The sequence below is a fragment of the Capra hircus genome, chromosome 8 (assembly GCF_001704415.2).
Source record: "Capra hircus breed San Clemente chromosome 8, ASM170441v1, whole genome shotgun sequence".
NCBI lineage: Eukaryota > Metazoa > Chordata > Mammalia > Artiodactyla > Bovidae > Capra > Capra hircus.
Genome location: NC_030815.1, coordinates 103,288,165 through 103,305,078, shown reverse-complemented (window position 1 = coordinate 103,305,078; position 16,914 = coordinate 103,288,165). Strand labels below are relative to the sequence as shown.

Below are 16,914 nucleotides of genomic sequence, written 5' to 3'. Positions count from 1 at the left end.
ACTCATGCTATAAGGATAGGCTGTGTTTGTTTTCAAGTCCTGCTAAGAAAAATTCAAAACATACAAGAGAGAAAATAGCAGGATGAACCCCCATAGCCCGATCACACAGCCATATCTACCTTTTTCATCAATGGCCTCACCTCTTCTTCCTCACCCGCTACTCCTGGGGTATTTTGAAGCAAATTTCAGGCATCAAATCATTTAACCCTCAAATATTTCAGTGTGTATGTCTAACAATAAGGAATCTCTCTTAAAGATAACCATCGGCCGACCTAAAACCTAATGCCCATTCCTTCATATTAACCAATGTCCAGTCAGTATTCACATCTCCCGCTTTGTCTCATAAAGGGCTTGTTTATTTCAGTTTATTTGAATCAGCATCCAAACACAGCTCAGACAGGTATTGGTTGTTGTGCCTTCAAGTCTCTCACCATCACTTTCTGCCTTTTTTGCCTTTTTTTTTTTTGACGTGGATGGACCATTTTTAAAGTCTTTATTGGTTTTTTTTTTTTTTTTTTTGGCCGAGAGGTATGTGAGATCTTAACTTCCTAGCCAGCGGTCAAACCCAAATCCCCTGCATTTGAAGACAAAAAGTCTTAACCACTGGGCTGCCAGGGTAGTCCCTTCTTCGCATTTTCTGCCAAATCTCTCTCTTCTGTGTAATTTATGTTAAAGGAACCAGTTCTGTCCTGTGGAGTCTCCCACATTCTGGGGTTTTATGACACACCCTCTGATATCTTTTCATATGTCTCCTTGTCCTCTCTTTGTCCTGTGTTTTGCCCAGTTAGAACTAGAGGTGTTTCCAGGTTGTAGTCATTTGCTTATTGCCCACCGTCCCCATCGTAGTTCCATGTGGGTAGGGATTTTTGGCAAGAGCCCATCACAGGTGGTGCCTTCAGGAGGCGTAAACTGCCTGCTGGTCTCATTTGTGATGTTAATGACTATTGATGGTCATTACCTTGATCCAGGCTTTCACTGAGGCTGACAGAGTGGTAGTACCCTGCCTTTTTTTTTTTTTTGGCTGGAAATCTTCTATAAAATAAAACTTTCCTTCATCAACTATTTGGTTACCAAGGGCTCATTCACATGGGAAAGACAGGAGAAATGCTGGATTCTGTCCTTCTAATGACCAGTTTTCAGAACAATGTGTCAGTTCCCCGGCCTCCTTCAAAGGTGACCAGTGACATTTGTTTTTGCTTTTCCTCTGTAATGACTAGTTTTAAGAAGCACTTCGGTTTTGTTTATGGCAAGTTGTAACTCTGAGTACATGCAACTGTGATTTTCAAGTCTTCTATTTTCCTACCAATGGACCCTTGGATGGTTCATTCAATCAGCCATGCAAAAATATTTACTAAGCACATATTACTTAACTCCTGGGAGCAGAGGCATGGGGAAGACACACACAGGCAGAGAGTTCAGATAGATAGGCAAGTAGCTGAGATCCTCTGTGACCAGCTTATGCATCGCAGTGAGCCGGCCCTGAGGCCATCACCCCTGTCAGGGCTATAGACAGGTTGGTGGATGAGTGGTCCTGCAGCCTCCGACCCTCCAGAATTTGGCCATAGGGTCTGTATTGCGTGGGTCTGCTGAACTGCCACTACTGAGCCCTTTCCCTCCGAGGCACCCAGAGGCCCCCTTTGGGAAGTGGGTTCCCAGGGTGGGGGGAATCTCACAGTCAGAGGCCTGGTGCATGACCTCGTTGCCCCCTTTCCCGCAGGAAGACTACCACAAGCTCCTCACCAAGTACGCTGAGGCCGAGAACACCATCGACCAGCTGCGCCTCGGGGCCAAGGTACTGGGCCGGGTAGGGTGGAGGGGTGGAGGGGTGGAGGGGTGGAGGGGTGGAGGCGTGGGCCCAGCCCCCCAAAATGATGCTTTTCCCTAGCCACTGCCTCCTGCCTCCAGAGACCCGGGAGCTATGGGACGCGGTCCTTCCTTGTTCTACCATGGGGTCACTCTGTGACCCTGGGGAGGCAACCTGCCCTCTCCAGGCTGTTGATGAGCTCTGAGTCCTCGAATCCTAGAATCTGGGGTGCCCAGGAATTTCACCAGAAGCTCTCCTTCTAGATAAACTCTGGAATAAGACCACCTGGGTACGACTCCTCTCTCCATTACTGACTAGCTCTGTGACCTTAAGGAAGTTACTTGGACTCTCTGAGCCCCAAAGGAGTAGTGCAGAATTTCTGCTCAAACACTGGGGCTGATACTCCCCTTTGCCTTTCTCCTCCCCTGTCTTCTCACCCACAGCCTCTCCCCCCATTCTGAATGTCTAGTGCGGGAGAGGGGAGTGTGGAGGGGGAAACCTGCCCCCCACATCCTGCCCAGTCCTCACTCATCTAGGGGAGGCTGTGAATGCTGCACTTGGGACCTTCCCCTTTTCTGGGGTGAGGCAGGAAGTGGGACTTGTCGCAGTCCCTCCTGGCTTCCTGCTTCCGCCTACGGGCCTCTTGCCTCATCAAGCAGCAGTGGAGGAGGGGCGGGAGCTGGGGTGCAGAGATGCAGACCCTCCCTCTCACTTGCCTCCTCTCTCAGGGCCCCTACCCAGGCTGCCCCCATCCTGCTCCGAGACCCTCTCCCTGCCAAGGAGCTGCTTTCCACCATCTAGCAACTCTTCTTCCATGACGTGTTTCCAAGGCCGCCACGTTGAGAAAGTGGAGGGGCCCTGTTCTAGGAGCAAGACTTCCCCGCGTCCCCATATCCTCCTGACACAGGCAAATCCTTTCTATCCTGGCCTCCTTGGGCACAACTGTAAAAGGGGGTTAAACACACTTGCTCCTCGGAAGGAAAGCTATGTCCAACCTAGACAGCATATTCAATAGCAGAGATATCATTTTGCCCACAAAGGTCTGTATAGTCAAAGCTATGGTTTTTCCAGTAGTCATATGTGGATCTGAGAGTTGGACTATAAAGAAAGCTGAGTGCTGAAGAATTGATGCTTTTGAACTGTGGTGTTGGAAAAGACACTTGAGAGTCCCTTGGACTGCTCGGAGATCAAACTGGTCAATCCTAAAGGAAATCAACCCTGAATATTCATTGGAAGGACTGATGCTGAAGCTGAAGTTCCAATATTTTGGCCACCTGAGGCAAAGAGCCAACTCATTAGAAAAGACCCTGATGCTGAGAAAGATTGAAGGCAAAAGGAGAAGGGGGCAACAGAGGATAAAATGGTTAGATAGCATCCCTGACTCAATGGACATGAATTTGAGCAAACTCCGGAAGATAGAGGACAGGGGAGCCTGGAGTGCTGCAGTCCATGGGGTTTCAAAGAGTTGGACACAACTTAGGGACTGAACAACAGCAGGCCTCCTGGGAGCCATTGGACTGCCCCCTCCCCACCCCCATGTCTTAGGGCTTCTTTCAGCTCTCTGAGTCAGATTCAGGGGCAGAAGAGAGAGCTGGAGGACTGTTGAGAGGGCTTGATGAGACATTCCTTCTGGAGAAACCACACTGTCATAGGCTCCTAGAAGGTCCAAGGAGAAAGGATCTGGTCATCAGGTCCCCTGTCTCACAGACTGGAGAATCAGGACCCCAAAAGGGGCAGAGGTTGCCAAAGGTCAAGGTCAAGAGCAGAGGCTGAGAATATCTTCTCCCTCCCTCCCTCCTTTCCTACCTTCCTCCTTTACTCTTTAAAAGAAATGAGTCTGGGTTTTGGAAGTACTTTTCTAAAAATTAGATAATATTAATGGTATTAAAATGAAGGTGTTCATTGGGTGCCCTTATGTGCCAGGCACAGAGTGGGCATGAGCAGGGGGACTCAATGGGATCACAGCCATGTGCACCTCCTGGACATTTCCCCAGACCCAGTGGGGACTCACCATGTGGGGACGCCAGCCTGGCTGGTATCCTAGACCCAAGTGTGTGAAAAGGGAAGGTAGAAGAGGCCAGGAGTGGTATAGCATTAGCTCACCTGCTTTTGCTTTCTAGAAAAAGTGATTCTTTGGCTTGAGAATTCTTCTCAAGAGAAAGGTGAGTACAGGTCAGCTCGACTCTCCCGGAAGCAGAACAATCCTCTCCCTGCCTTGGGGAACAGTACAGGCAGGACTCACGTCCCAGCATGCTGAGAAGGACGTGGAGCCTGAGTGGGGAGGGGCCTCACTAGGTCCGCAGAGCTTGGGGAGCTGAGTTTCCAGCCAGGCCTCTGACTGTGTCCAGAGCTCTGTCCAAGCTCGGGAAACCTCAGGATGGCTTCTTGCTCAGAGCCTTTGCCAAGGAGGCCAGCTCACAGAGAAAAAAGTGTTACTGCCCCTGCAGGCTGAGCTGCTGCTAAGCTGCAGGCTGAGCTGCTGAGAGTCCCTTGGACTGCAACGAGATCCAACCAGTCCATCCTAAAGAAAATCAGTCCTGAATATTCATTGGAAGAACTGATGCTGAAGCTGAAACTCCAATACTTTGGCCACCTGATGCAAAGAACTGACTCATTTGAAAAGACCCTGATGCTGGGAAAGACTGAAGGCAGGAGGAGAAGGGGACGACAGAGGACGAGATGGTTGAATGGCATCACCAACTCAATGGACATGAGTTTGGGTAAACTCCGGAAGCTGGCGATGGACAGGGAGGTTTGGTGTGCTGCAGTCCATGGGGTTGCAAAGAATCAGACACCACTGAGTGACTGAATTGAACTGAACTGAGGTTGAGCTGGCTGGAATGACCTCCCAGCAGCCAGCTGAGCCACTCACTCTGCTCAGAGCCCCCAGGGGGAGGCCTGGACCCCAGGCCAGAGATGTGACCCTGGAGACCCAGGCCGGGCACAGCAGTCGAGGAGCAGCGACCGGTGGGGACCAGGGGAAGGAGACTGGCATTTGCTGAGCAGTAAAAAGCTGCCAGGCCCCAGGCTAAGCACACTGCCAGGGTCAACTCATTTGATCCTCTTCACAAGAGGAAACTGAGGCTCGGCCAGTTGGAGTGGTTTGTGCAACCTTTCCACAGCTGGCAAGAGATTAAAAGTGGGGGATTAAACTCTGCCTGATTCCAGAGTAGGCAGTGTTTTACGCCATGCCTGGGTGAGCTCCGCTCAGGCCCTGGCAAGGTATGTGGCAGAGGCATAGGGACAAGGCAGAATGAGGATGTTACAGTGTAAGAACAATAGCAATAAGCGATGCTTACTGACCACTGTCCTAAGTCATCTACCACTGAGGAAACTGAGGCTCAGAGGTTAAGGGATTCACCCAAGATCACTCGCCAAGCAGGTGCCAAAGCTGGGGTTTGAGCCCAGTGTTCTGGCTGCAAAGCCCACTGCAAGTCGACTGTCTTCTTAGGCTTACGAGTTTATGTATTTATTTTTTAAGTTTAACACAGCCAAACTAGATGGTCCTGGTTTCTGCCGCTGAGGTGGCTGACCAGGGAGCTCCAGGGCCTGGCCTGGGGGCACCACTGGATCTGGTCTCTGGTGGAGGCAGGGACATAGGGCTGATCAGGAGTCACTGCCCGGGGACCAGCTTAGGGTCAGAATTCAGAGGCATGTCCTGGCTCAGCCAGTAAAGAATCCACCTGCAATGCGGGAGACCTGGGTTCTATCCCTGGGTTGGGAAGATCCCCTGGAGAAGGAAAAGGCTACCCACTCCAGTATTCTGGCCTGGAGAATTCCATGGACTGTATAGTCCATGGGGTCGCAAAGAGTCGGACACGGACACGACTGAGCGAGTTTCTCTTCACTTCACTTCCTGCATTCGCTGCCCTGTGGCCACCTCCCTCCAGCTGCTGTCCCCCATCTCAGCTGTAGGAGGGTCTGGAGGGGTTGAGACCGGAAGTTACCCCAGAGGGAATCAGGGGGCATGACGCAAAAGAGTCTTTCCCAAACTGTGTGTCCTGCAAGCCACCTGGTGGAGGTGGGGATGCAAGGATGGGGGAGGGGCTGGGGGAGAGGGAGGGGTGGAGTGGGGAGAGGGGCTGGGGAGGTTTGTGTGTTCTGAGGGTTAGAGGAAATGTTTCCTATTCTCCCCACTCCCTGCCCCTTTCATAAAGCCCATTAGCATTTTAAAGGCTGTGTGAAACCCAGCTGTGCTGAGAATAGTTGGTTATTTAACCCACTGCTTCCCACCCTTGCTGGTCCATCCTTCTCTGCTTAATACCCTTGAGGGACCCAGTCCAGCCTCAGGGAGCACCATGGGATGCCCGGGTTTAAACAGAGTGGGGGTGGCCTGGGTTAGGTCCTGCCCATGTCATGAGACAGGTTGGGAGGGGCAGGCCTGAAGCAGCTCAGCGATTGCTTACACTCACCCCCAGCTCCCCGCTTCCCTGGGCCTCCACACAGGCCGTTGGTCCCTCTGCGGAAACAGAGGTGCTGAGAACTGCTTGCTCCTGTTGCTCCCCCAGGTTGGGTCTTTGTGGGGCAGCCAGGCCTGAGGCTAGGGGATGGGCAGGGTAGGGCAAGGGGGAGCATGCACCAGGGCCAGGCCTTCCCCAGATTTGGGTCACCTTGGGAGGAGAGGGGTGCTGGGAGACAAGTCCCCCCAGGCGGGCCTGAGCAGATGGCCAAGGGGATTATTAAAATCCAGCTTTGTTCTCATCAGAGGCTGGGCCTGAAAGAGGGGGGAGGCAGCAGGGGCCAAGCCATGGCTGGGCCATTGTCCCTCACTTTGGAGGAGATTTCTCTGCCACGGCCAGGACGTGAAGAGCAGCTTAAGCAGGGAGAGGCTGCCTGTCTGTAGGCCTGGGAGCCCACCCTGAACTGTCCACTCCTGACCTTAGGGGGGCAGAGGGTAGTAAGATCAGCTGCCTGATGTCGAGGACCAGGAGGGTACTGAGGCACCACAGGAAAGGAGCTTTTTTAGGGACCTGCCTCCATGAGGGCCACATAAATAATCATGGCAACGATGATGGTGGTAGTGGTGGTGATGATGGTGATGGTAGCAGTTATGCCACTGATGATGACAGATAGGAGGGTGATGGCTGCTATTCATGGAGCACTCACTTTGGGCACAGACAGGTTAGTCCAATCAGCTGCTCTAGGACTCGAAGCCAGTAGTAGAGCCTCGACGTGAACCCAGGCACTACAGAGCTCATCCACTAAGCCAGGGATCAGCGGACTTCCTGTTTAGAAGGCCAGATAGTGATTATTTTCAGCTCTGTGGTAATGATTCATTTCTGCCATTATAGCATGAAAGCAACCACAGGCAATACATAAGCAAGCACGTGTGGCTGTGCTCACTAAAGCCATGTTCGTTAAAACAAACCATAGCCTGCCAGGCTCTGCTTTAAACCACTATATGGCACTCAGGTCTTTAACCTCAGATGGTCTTCCGTGGCCATCTGCCTGACTCTCTACCTCTCTCCCGCATGCTGGACTGTTACCGTATGAAATCCATCCTCAAAGGATGGAGATCTGCTACAACTGAGCAACGATTCCTTCACTTGTTGGTTTATGCATTCATTGAAACAGCTAAAAATCAATGTAGCGGTAATTCTTAGAAACGTTTTTATTAATAAAAATAATAATGATCATATCATTGTAAAATGATTATACTTTACATCTGTTAAATGCTATATTGATTATAATATGATTAGATTATATTATAAATCATAACAAAATTAATAAGATTATTAATATGGAAAACCATAGACTCTGGAGTCAAAGCAGGGTTATAATCCCAGCCCAAGGGTTTTTCAGTTGGAGATTTTGAGTAAGTAACTCAGCCTCTCTGAGTCTCAGTTCCCCCTTCTGTAAAATAGGTCTGCAGTCCCTCCCTCTTAGGACTGCCAGAAAGACAGAAGGGAAGGATGCATAAGCCCTTGGCCCAGTGTTAGGCCCCCACCCATAGGTTCCCCTGAAAGGCAGTAGTTATTATCCATTTTTATTTATTTATATTTATTTATTTACATCCGTTATCCATCGTTATTGAGCACCTGAGTGATGGCATGAAGGGGATGCCTTCTGGGTGGTTTGCCCCACCCCGACTGGGCTCTGCCATGCCTCCCCTCCCCAACAGGTGAACCTGTACTCGGACCCGCCCCGGCCCAGCCACAGCATCCACGCGGGGACGATGCCCCAGGGGACCAAGGTCTTGTCCTTCACCATCCCACAGCCCCACTCTGTGAAGTGGTATGTGGGCCCTGCCGAGCGCCCGCAGGCCTCTGAGGCTTCAGGTGAGTCTGGGAGATGTGTCTGGAAGCTTCTCTGGGGTGACTGCTCCAGGGACACTTGGTCCACCCCAGGGTGGCCCTAGCTTCAGGCTGGGGAAGAGAGGGAGGGAAGTGAGGCCCTTCTCTGGGCCCTGTGACTTGAAGAGGTCAGATGGAGTTGTGGAAATGTCTGCTTTGAGCCAGAGCTGCATGGGTGAAGCCCAGGCTCTCTCTACTTAGCAGCTGGATGGTCTTGGACAATTTGTATGACAAAGCGTGTCATCACAGTAGAGCCCACATCAGGCTAGACCCTGCGCCAAGCCTTGCCATGCACGGCCTCAGTTAATCACATCAGCCTGCTGAGGGCCCCACTGGTGTTACCGCACTGACAGTTAAGGCGACCAAGGCTTGGCGAGGTGACGACATGAGGACGGTCACACCGCTCCAGAGGAGGGTCGGGAATTGAACCTCCATCCTTCTGAGTTGAAGCCCACACTATTCACTGGGAACCCAGAGGTCTGGCTTGGCCTCCAGCTGTGTGATCCAGGGCAAGTTTGCACCTTGTCCTTGCCTATAAATGGGGACAACACTGCCCAGGTCAATTCCTGGGGCCAGCAGAAAGGCGGGGAGACCGTGAGAAGGCTGAGCTGTCACTGGAGGATGCAGGTGGTGGCTTTGAAGTTGAGCACCAGTCTCTCAGCCCCAGGAAGGACTGTTCTTGGCCCCAACATGTAGTGACTGTGTATTCCAGGGTCACCATCAGCTGGAGGAGACCTGAGCCCCTCCTCACCCACCAGCATGCCCACCCTAGGGTGGCTTCAGGAGGACGCAGGGGGCATTGCCCAGGACCAGCCCTCAGCAAAGCGGGCCCAGGAGCTGGCTTCTCAGGCCAGCCGGTTCCTGACCAAGGTGAGTGGAACCCCAGCTTTGCCCATGGGAGACAGACTTCCCTTGGAGAAAGCAGAGCCTCTACCCGCTTGGGGGTGGGGCTGTGTGTGTGCCAGGCGCTCTCATCACTCCCCTGTAGGAGTTCACTTGGGACTTTCCTGCTGGTTTTAGAGGCCACAAAGCTCCAGCCTCCTCCTTGTCACCCAGTGCTAGGTTTAACTCCCTTTTTGGCTCTGTGTCTCATCAAACTCTGTCTAACTGCTTGGAAGTATCTCCTGGTTCACTCCTGGGGGAGACTTTCCACTTTTTCAGGATTCTGGAAGGGTTATGGAACCTTTACTTTCCCTTTTCCTCTTTGGATCACCCCACTTCTCCAGTTCTTTTCATCATGGAATCAATTCTCAGTTACTTCTCAAGAGGCCTTTTCATTTTCATCGAAATAACGATGAATTTGTTATTGTTTATAACTATACGCTTGGCCTTTTTCCAAAAGTACTTTAAAGCGGCTTAGAAAATACCCGCATTATAACCACATTCTGAAAACAGAAGCGAGGAAACTGGGGTAAAGGGGAAGTATGTGTAGGAAAAAAAATAAAATGAACTTAGGGAGAAGTGAATAAACAAAGACCCTGAACACTTTATCAGATTCACGTTTGGCTTTGAACTTCCTAGTAGTCAATGCAAAAAGGGAAACGCAATAGTTGTATCACCATGCCCATGAAACAAATTCTTTCAAAGAAACACTACCATTCTCTTTTCTTTCTTTCTTTCTTGGTAACAACTTTACTGAAATATAATTTACATGACATGCAGTTCAGTCATTTAAAGTTAATTCTTCGTGGCTTTCAGTATTTCATAGTTGTGCTGCCATCAACACGATCGATTCTAGAACATCTTCATCATCCACTAAGAAACTCCGTATCCATTAAGCAGTCACTTCCCATTCCCCTTCCCCCAGCCCCAGCCAGCTGCTCATCTGCCTTCTGTCTCTTTGAATGCATGCTAAGTCGCTTCAGGCGTGTCTGACTCTTTTCTAGCTTGCCAGGCTCTTCTCTCCATGGGATTCTCCAGGCAAGAACACTGGAGTGGGTTGCCATGCCCTTCTCCAGGAGATCGTCTCCTCTCAGGGATCAAACCCTTGTCTCCAGCATCTCCTGCGCTGGCAGACAGGTTCTTTACCAGGAGCACCATCTGGGCTTCCCTTCTGTCTCTTTGAGTTTACCTGTTTTGGACATTTCATATAAGTGGACTTGCGTACCATTTGTCCTTTTGTGTCTGGCTTCTTTCACTTAGCACAGTCTTTTCAAGGCTCACCCATGTTGTAGCAACATGAACTTTATTCCTCTCTATCCCTGCCATTCTGGGGAGACATTTCTCCTTGTCCTGTGTACTGTAAAGCATCTCAATACTTTTTTTACATTTGATTACATGTCCAAATAATATTTTAGGTTTATAAAATATCTTATTAAAATTATTTCCCCTATGTCTTTTCACATTTTTAGTATGGTGACTGGAACATTTTAAATTACATATGTAGCTTGCACTATGCTTCAGTTTTATATAAGTTATATAATGTAATTATATTAGGAAAAGTTGTATACTTTGGCACTGATCTAGAGCTTTCCTAGAAATCTACAAATTGTCTGTGCCTTTTTTCCCCTAATTAAAATGTTTTTGTAACTGTAATAGATACTCATGGTAAAGACCATCACACAGGGCAAAGAATACATTCAGGGAAATTTTCTTTCCCACTCTTGCCCTTCTGCTTTGTACCAAATGTTTAATGAACGCACATGTGTTTACAGAAATGGTCACATAAGTATATACACTATGTTGTACCTGGATTTTTTTTAATATCCCAAATTTGTATATTTCTGAGTAGGCAATAAATTCACTTTGTTCAAAGTTCAGAGAATACATATAGTAGAAAACCTTCCTCCTCTCCCTGTCCCCCGACACCATCCAGTTCTCTTCCCCAGAAGCAGTTAGTATTTTAGTTTCTTTCATCCTTCTAGAGGTAGTTTATAATATATAAGCAATTGTACTTGTATTTTTCCTTTTTTATTCTCTCTATATACTATAGCAGATGGTAGCGTACCACACACACTGTCCTGTACCTTGGTCTGATGCTGAAAGTAGTTCATGGTGGCATTTGTGTGTGAGAACACACACACGCACGTGCCTGCCTCCTCTGGACGGCTGCATACTATTCCACGGATAGGCATCCGGATTGTTTCCTGTCGCCTCACCCCCACCAGGATGCAGCTAATATCCTGCCTCACAGGTTTCAGGCACATGAGTGAAATAAAATCAAGTCCTGGAAGCTCCGCTTAGATTTTCCCCAAGGCTGCCATGGCCAGAGCCGGTGGTGGAGCCTGTTTCTGGCACCTGCCTCTCTGTGCTTGTCAGAAAACCCACGTCCCGAGGCGGGACCCAGCTCCCTATGCCAAAATGTGACTGTGGCTAAGTGTTGGAGTTGGCAGAACTCACCTGAGCCTGGATTAATGGAGCGTGTTTCTTTCCCCTCCAATGCCCAGGTGGAGTCCTTTATAGAGCTGATACACGCAGGACGGCTGACACCCCGGGACCAACTGAAGGTACTGTCCACTTCAGAGGATGCCGCGGAGCTGCTAGACAACTGCTCTGTGTCCCAAAGCACAGCCTCCAAAGCCTTGTTTGCTGCAAGACAGACCGGGGAATCCCAGACACCGTGTCTCCATTTTGAACAGACAGCCCCCGCTTAGCTTTCCATGATAATGATCGCTAGAGCACAATAGTCACCACTTACTATGCAGTGGTGGTAGTGTGCCAGGCTCTGTGGCAAGCCCTTGATGTACATTAATTCATTTTATCATCATAAAAACCTGATGAAGCAGTTACAGTCATCACCCCACATAACTGGAATGAACTGAAACCCAGAGAGGTGACTTGAAGACCACACAGCCCGTAGGCAGTACAGCCCAGACGGAGATCTGTCTGATTCCCAAGTCCAGGGTCGTAACCACTGCCCCGCCCACCTCCCCACTGATTATCCTACCTGTCGACAACCAGGAAAAGCTATTTTCTTTTTAAATTTTCTTTATTATAAAAGTGATTGCTAAAGCTTGAAAACTGGGGATGGGGAGCCGAAGAGACCCCCTAATCTAACCATTATTGGCTTATTTCCTTCTGGACTCCAGTATTTCTAGGTAACCATGGTCACTCGTGGAGAAGGCGATGGCACCCCACTCCAGTACTCTTGCCTGGAAAATCCCATGGAAAGAGGAGCCTGGTGGGCTGCAGTCCATGGGGTTGCTAAGAGTCGGACAAGACTGAGCGACTTCACTTTCACTTTTCACTTTCCTGCATTGGAGAAGGAAATGGCAACCCACTCCAGTGTTCTTGCCTGGAGAATCCCAGGGACAGGAGAGCCTAGTGGGCTGCCGTCTCTGGAGTCGCACAGAGTCGGACAGGACTGAAGCGACTTAGCAGCAGCAGCAGCATGATCACTCATAAAATTTAGATTTCTGCTGCATCAGACAGAGTCCTAGGAAGGAGCAGTTGAAGCTCTCAAAGCTGTGGGTGTAGGGATCAGTGAAGGAGCTGTTAGCAGGGTTAGCAGGGATGTGGGCGGCAGCCTCAGGGGGCCGGACAAGGGACAGGGAAGCCCAGGGACTCCCATCTGCCTGAAGCTGCTCTCTCCCAGGTCTCTCCCCTCCCACCCTCTGACCTCTAATAGATGCCTCCCCTAGAAAGACCCCAGGGGAAGCCAGCAGGTTGGGAGCCCAGCTGATGCTCAAGGCATAGAGCAGGGTAAGGAGAGGAGCTGAGGGGGAGGACTGGAAGGGGCAGATGCAACATCCTTGGTTTCACAGTTTTCACTGTTATGATATTAGCGGTTACTGTGTTGTTATCTGGGCTTCCCAGGTGGCACTAGTGGTAAAGAACCTGCCCATGCGGGAGAGGTAAGAGACGCGGGTCCATCCCTGGGTGGAGAAGATCCCCTGGAGGACGGCAGAGCAGCCCACTCCAGTATCCTTGCCTGGGCAGTCCCATGGACAGAGGAGACTGGCCTGTTACAGTCCACAGGGTTGCGAAGAGCTGGACACGGCTGAAGTGACTCCACAGGCATGCATGTTGCTGTATAGACGTTGCGCACATGCTCCAGTTACAAGATACGTCATGTGGATTGTATGATCCCATTGAGAAGATAGTCAAGGACCTTAAAAATCAAAATTATTCTTTTTCTTCCCCCCTCTTCTAATTCCTCCATATCCAGGGAAGTTGAGAGCTGTTGGAAGATCAAGCTAGATTGGGGATGAGCCTCTAGGTTGTCCTTGGCCGACCTCTGTCATTAGCATAGAATGACCGAGATGAGGATGATAAGAAGTCAGGGATAATGGTCCCACCTCCCATGGTTCTAGCCAAGAGTTAACCAGCATCACGTTTACTATGGGAGCCTCGTGCAATGGTTGGGACTATGAGCTCTGGAGCTCGAGGGCCTGGGTTCAAATCCTAACTCTACAACTTGCTCACTCACTGTGTGACCTTCACCAACTTAAGTAACCTCTCTGTGCCTCAGTTTCCTCCCATTTAGATGAAGATGATAAATTACCTCTCTCCTTAGGGTTATGCTGAAGATTAAATGAATAATGCAGCGTCCTTTAGACAAAGCCTCAGTGCTCCGTAAATGTCAGTTATCGTTATCAATAGTATGATGGTGATGATAATACATCTGTTGGGTGTATTATCCAACAGGATGTATTGGATTCAGGAGAAAAGTGACTAACATTCCAAAGCCCACAGTTTTGAGAATCAAGTATGAACTAAGGCCTCTCAAGAAGTAGGTCTTTATGGCGATACAGCGATAGTATATTTGACACCGTGACCATCATGGAACATCAGGGTTCTTACGGGTCTACCCAGGGAAGACTGGCACCCTCTGGGGCTCATGCCAAGGCTCTAAGCCATGCCTCTGTCCTACCAGTCTAAAGGCAGGGAGATCAACCAGGGCAAACAGGTTCCAGAGGCTACCAACCCCAGCCTTCCAGACACTAGGGAGCCCAGAGGTCGCCGCAGTCCAGGGTGAGTCCCACAGCCACCCCACGCACCCACGAGCAGCTCCTCCACTGTGTCTGCAAGGACGGAGCCCACAGGGCCCGGGCGCTCGAGTCTTACTGCAAGGACGGAGCCCACAGGGCCCGGGCGCTCGAGTCTTACTGCAAGGACAGAGCCCACAGGGCCTGGGCGCTCGAGTCTTACTGGCCTGTCCCGTTTCAGGTCTTCCAGCAGCTAGAGGCTGCCCACGCGGCCCTGGAGGAGGACTACCTGAAGGCCTGCAGGGAGCGGCACCTGTCCCAGCAGCTTGCCGGCTCCCAGGGGACACCCAGGAGATTTGATCCTGACAGGTACCTGCTGGGGAGGGAGGCCTGGGAGGACAGATGGGCCAGGCCCCAGGTCCCCACCCGGAGGGGCACGCTTCATCCTTAATTCACACGCTTGGGGAGCGGGGAGAAATCCCATCCCAATTAGCAGCGTGTCCAGATGGGGGATACTCGGAGGCTGAGATCTGTGTACTTTTAGACTCCCTGCCATGAGAAGTGCCCTTGGAGATAAGAGTGGAATCCCCTCACTGGAGAATGGGGAAACTGAGGCCAGAGGGGAAAGGGATTTACTCAAGGTCTTACACCCAGCTGGTGGCAGAAGGGAACTTGGGCTGAGCCTCCTTATTCCCAGTGGAGTCTACTTTTATCTTGTTTATTTATAATCTGAGTGATGATGTCAGATGGGCCCTCCAAGGGCATTTCTGGGGTCTCTGCTCTAAAACACAGCCTTCAAGACCCGCTATCGTTTCCTTGTTCCAGGGAGCTGGAGGCAGAGATATTCCAGCTGGGAATTCGCCTGGATGAGCTGAAGGACCTCATGGACCACAACGAGCAGGAGCCTGGGCAAGTCGGGTCAGACTTGGCTTTGGACAGCTCCCCAGCCACGCCCTCCCCCCACCAGCCAACAGACCCGCCCTCTCCTCTGGAACAAACCCGCACATCAGCCATCCAGGCCCTCGGCCCTGAGGTACCTCTTTACCCAACTGTAGTAGACTGTTCCTTCGTTCACTGGTTTCTCCATTAGTAGCTTCATGACATCTGAGAAATTTGTACCCTATGCTGACACTCAAGACGCATGGTGGGAATTCAGTAGAAAACAACCAGAATAACAGGTGGCCTCCACCCTCGTGGGCTCCCCCTGGTGGCTCAGATGGAAATGAGTCTGCCTGCAACTCAGGAGACCCGGGTTCAGTCCCTGGCTTGGGAGGATCCCCTGGAGCAAGGAACAGCTGCCCACCCCAGTATTCTTGCCTGGAGAATTCCACAGACAGAGGAGCCTGGCAGGCTGCAGTCCATGGGATAGCAAAGAGTCAGACACAAAGAGTTGGACTGAGCAACTAACACTTTCACCCTCATGGAATTTTCAGTAGAGTTAAACTTGTTACTTTAATTTTGGTCGGTGCTCTGAAGGAGAATGATGGAGTTCTACACCAAGTAGATAACAGGCTAACATATCTGAGTTCATTAAGGAGTCGGAAAAACTTTCCTTGAGGAAGTCATGTTTAAATGAAATCTGAAAAGGAGTAGGAATTACTAGGTGCAGAAGAGAATAAAAAAAAAAAATCTGGCAGAAAAAACAGCTTATGCAAAGGCCCTGTTGTTAGAGTATAGACAGTGAGGGGTCCATTGTCTAAGAGATGTGGCTGGAGAGGCAGGTAGGGGCCCTAGGAGTTAGGTATGTGGTCACATCAGGTGGATGGTTTTAAACTCTGCTGTTTTTTCAGCAGGGGATGATATAAGAGGGTTTGCAGGTTGGGATTCCCTGGTGGCTCAAATGGTAAAGAATGTGCCTGCAATGCAGGAGACTGTCTGCTCTGCGGGAGGTATAAGTTTGATCCCTGGGTCAGCAAGATCATCTGGAGAAGGGAATGGCTACCCATTCCAGTATTCTTGCCTGGAGAACCCCATGCACAGAGAAACCTGGCAGGCTACAGTCCATGGGATCGCAAAAAGTTGGACATGACTGAGAGACTAATACTTTCACCTTCAGAGCTGGGGAGGTGATGGGGCAGGTACAGAGGCATGCATGGACTTGAGAGAGGTTTAGAAGGTGCATTGGACTGGAGTTGGAGTGATGGTGAGAGGAGAGCGAAGGATGACCTCCAGGCTTCTAGCTTGTAGACTCAGGTGGATCTGGAGACTATTCAGAGATGGCTGCACTAGATAAGAACCATACACGGAAGGGGCTTTGTAGAATTGCCTCTAGCCCACGTCAGAGCCCTATGGCAGATGGCCATCTCTAGGGCATTATCTTGAGGGACTCCCCTGCTCCCGCAGTGAAGGTGTTTTGAGCGGCTACGTGTTCACACTGGAATGAAAATCTGGGTTCAAATCCTGGCACTGCCCCTTGCTGCTGTATGGCTTTAGGCAAATTGTTTGAGCCTTGAGCACCTGTCTGTAAAATGGGCTGTAATAGCCTGTGTACTGGTGGGATTGTTGCCAAGTGATACGTGTACAGTGCCTGGCACACAGCACACTCATGGCAGCTGGTTTTGGAGATCAGTGACCCAGCCCCTACTTTCGCACACAGGAAAAGAGTAACAGGCCAGTGAATCTAACCTCTTTCTTGCTCTTCAGCACCCAGAGTGAGCCTGGCATAAGGTAGGTCCTTAAAGAGTGGTCTTAGGTATCTGCTGAATCTCTGCCCCTCCTCCTTTCTGGCCCCAGCCCGACGCCACCAGCATTGGCCCCCACCTATTGCACATGAACTCGGATCTGAGCGCTCCCAGCAATGAGGCAGAGGACGGGCCGCTGGGCCTCCCGGCCCCGCTCAGGCACAAGGAGCTGCAGGCGGAGCAGGATTTCCACGGCCTCCTGGAGCGGTGAGTGCCCACGAGGCCCAAGGCCAGGGCGTCTGGCCCTGTGGTGGGATCTTGCTGGCCTT

At 50.7% G+C, this 16,914-nt stretch overlaps 1 protein-coding gene across 3 annotated transcripts in view; it reads left to right on the top strand.

The window, feature by feature from the left end:
• Positions 1 to 16,914, top strand: part of AKNA (AT-hook transcription factor) — a 58,399-nt gene that overhangs the window by 21,102 nt on the left and 20,383 nt on the right. For all 3 annotated transcript variants that reach the window (XM_018052667.1, XM_018052666.1, XM_018052665.1), the window contains 7 exons: positions 1,718 to 1,792; positions 7,926 to 8,082; positions 8,810 to 8,967; positions 11,484 to 11,543; positions 14,206 to 14,333; positions 14,790 to 14,997; positions 16,698 to 16,852. In XM_018052667.1, coding sequence (XP_017908156.1) covers positions 1,718 to 1,792; positions 7,926 to 8,082; positions 8,810 to 8,967; positions 11,484 to 11,543; positions 14,206 to 14,333; positions 14,790 to 14,997; positions 16,698 to 16,852 — 941 coding nt within the window. The remainder of the gene's footprint in view (positions 1 to 1,717; positions 1,793 to 7,925; positions 8,083 to 8,809; positions 8,968 to 11,483; positions 11,544 to 14,205; positions 14,334 to 14,789; positions 14,998 to 16,697; positions 16,853 to 16,914) is intronic.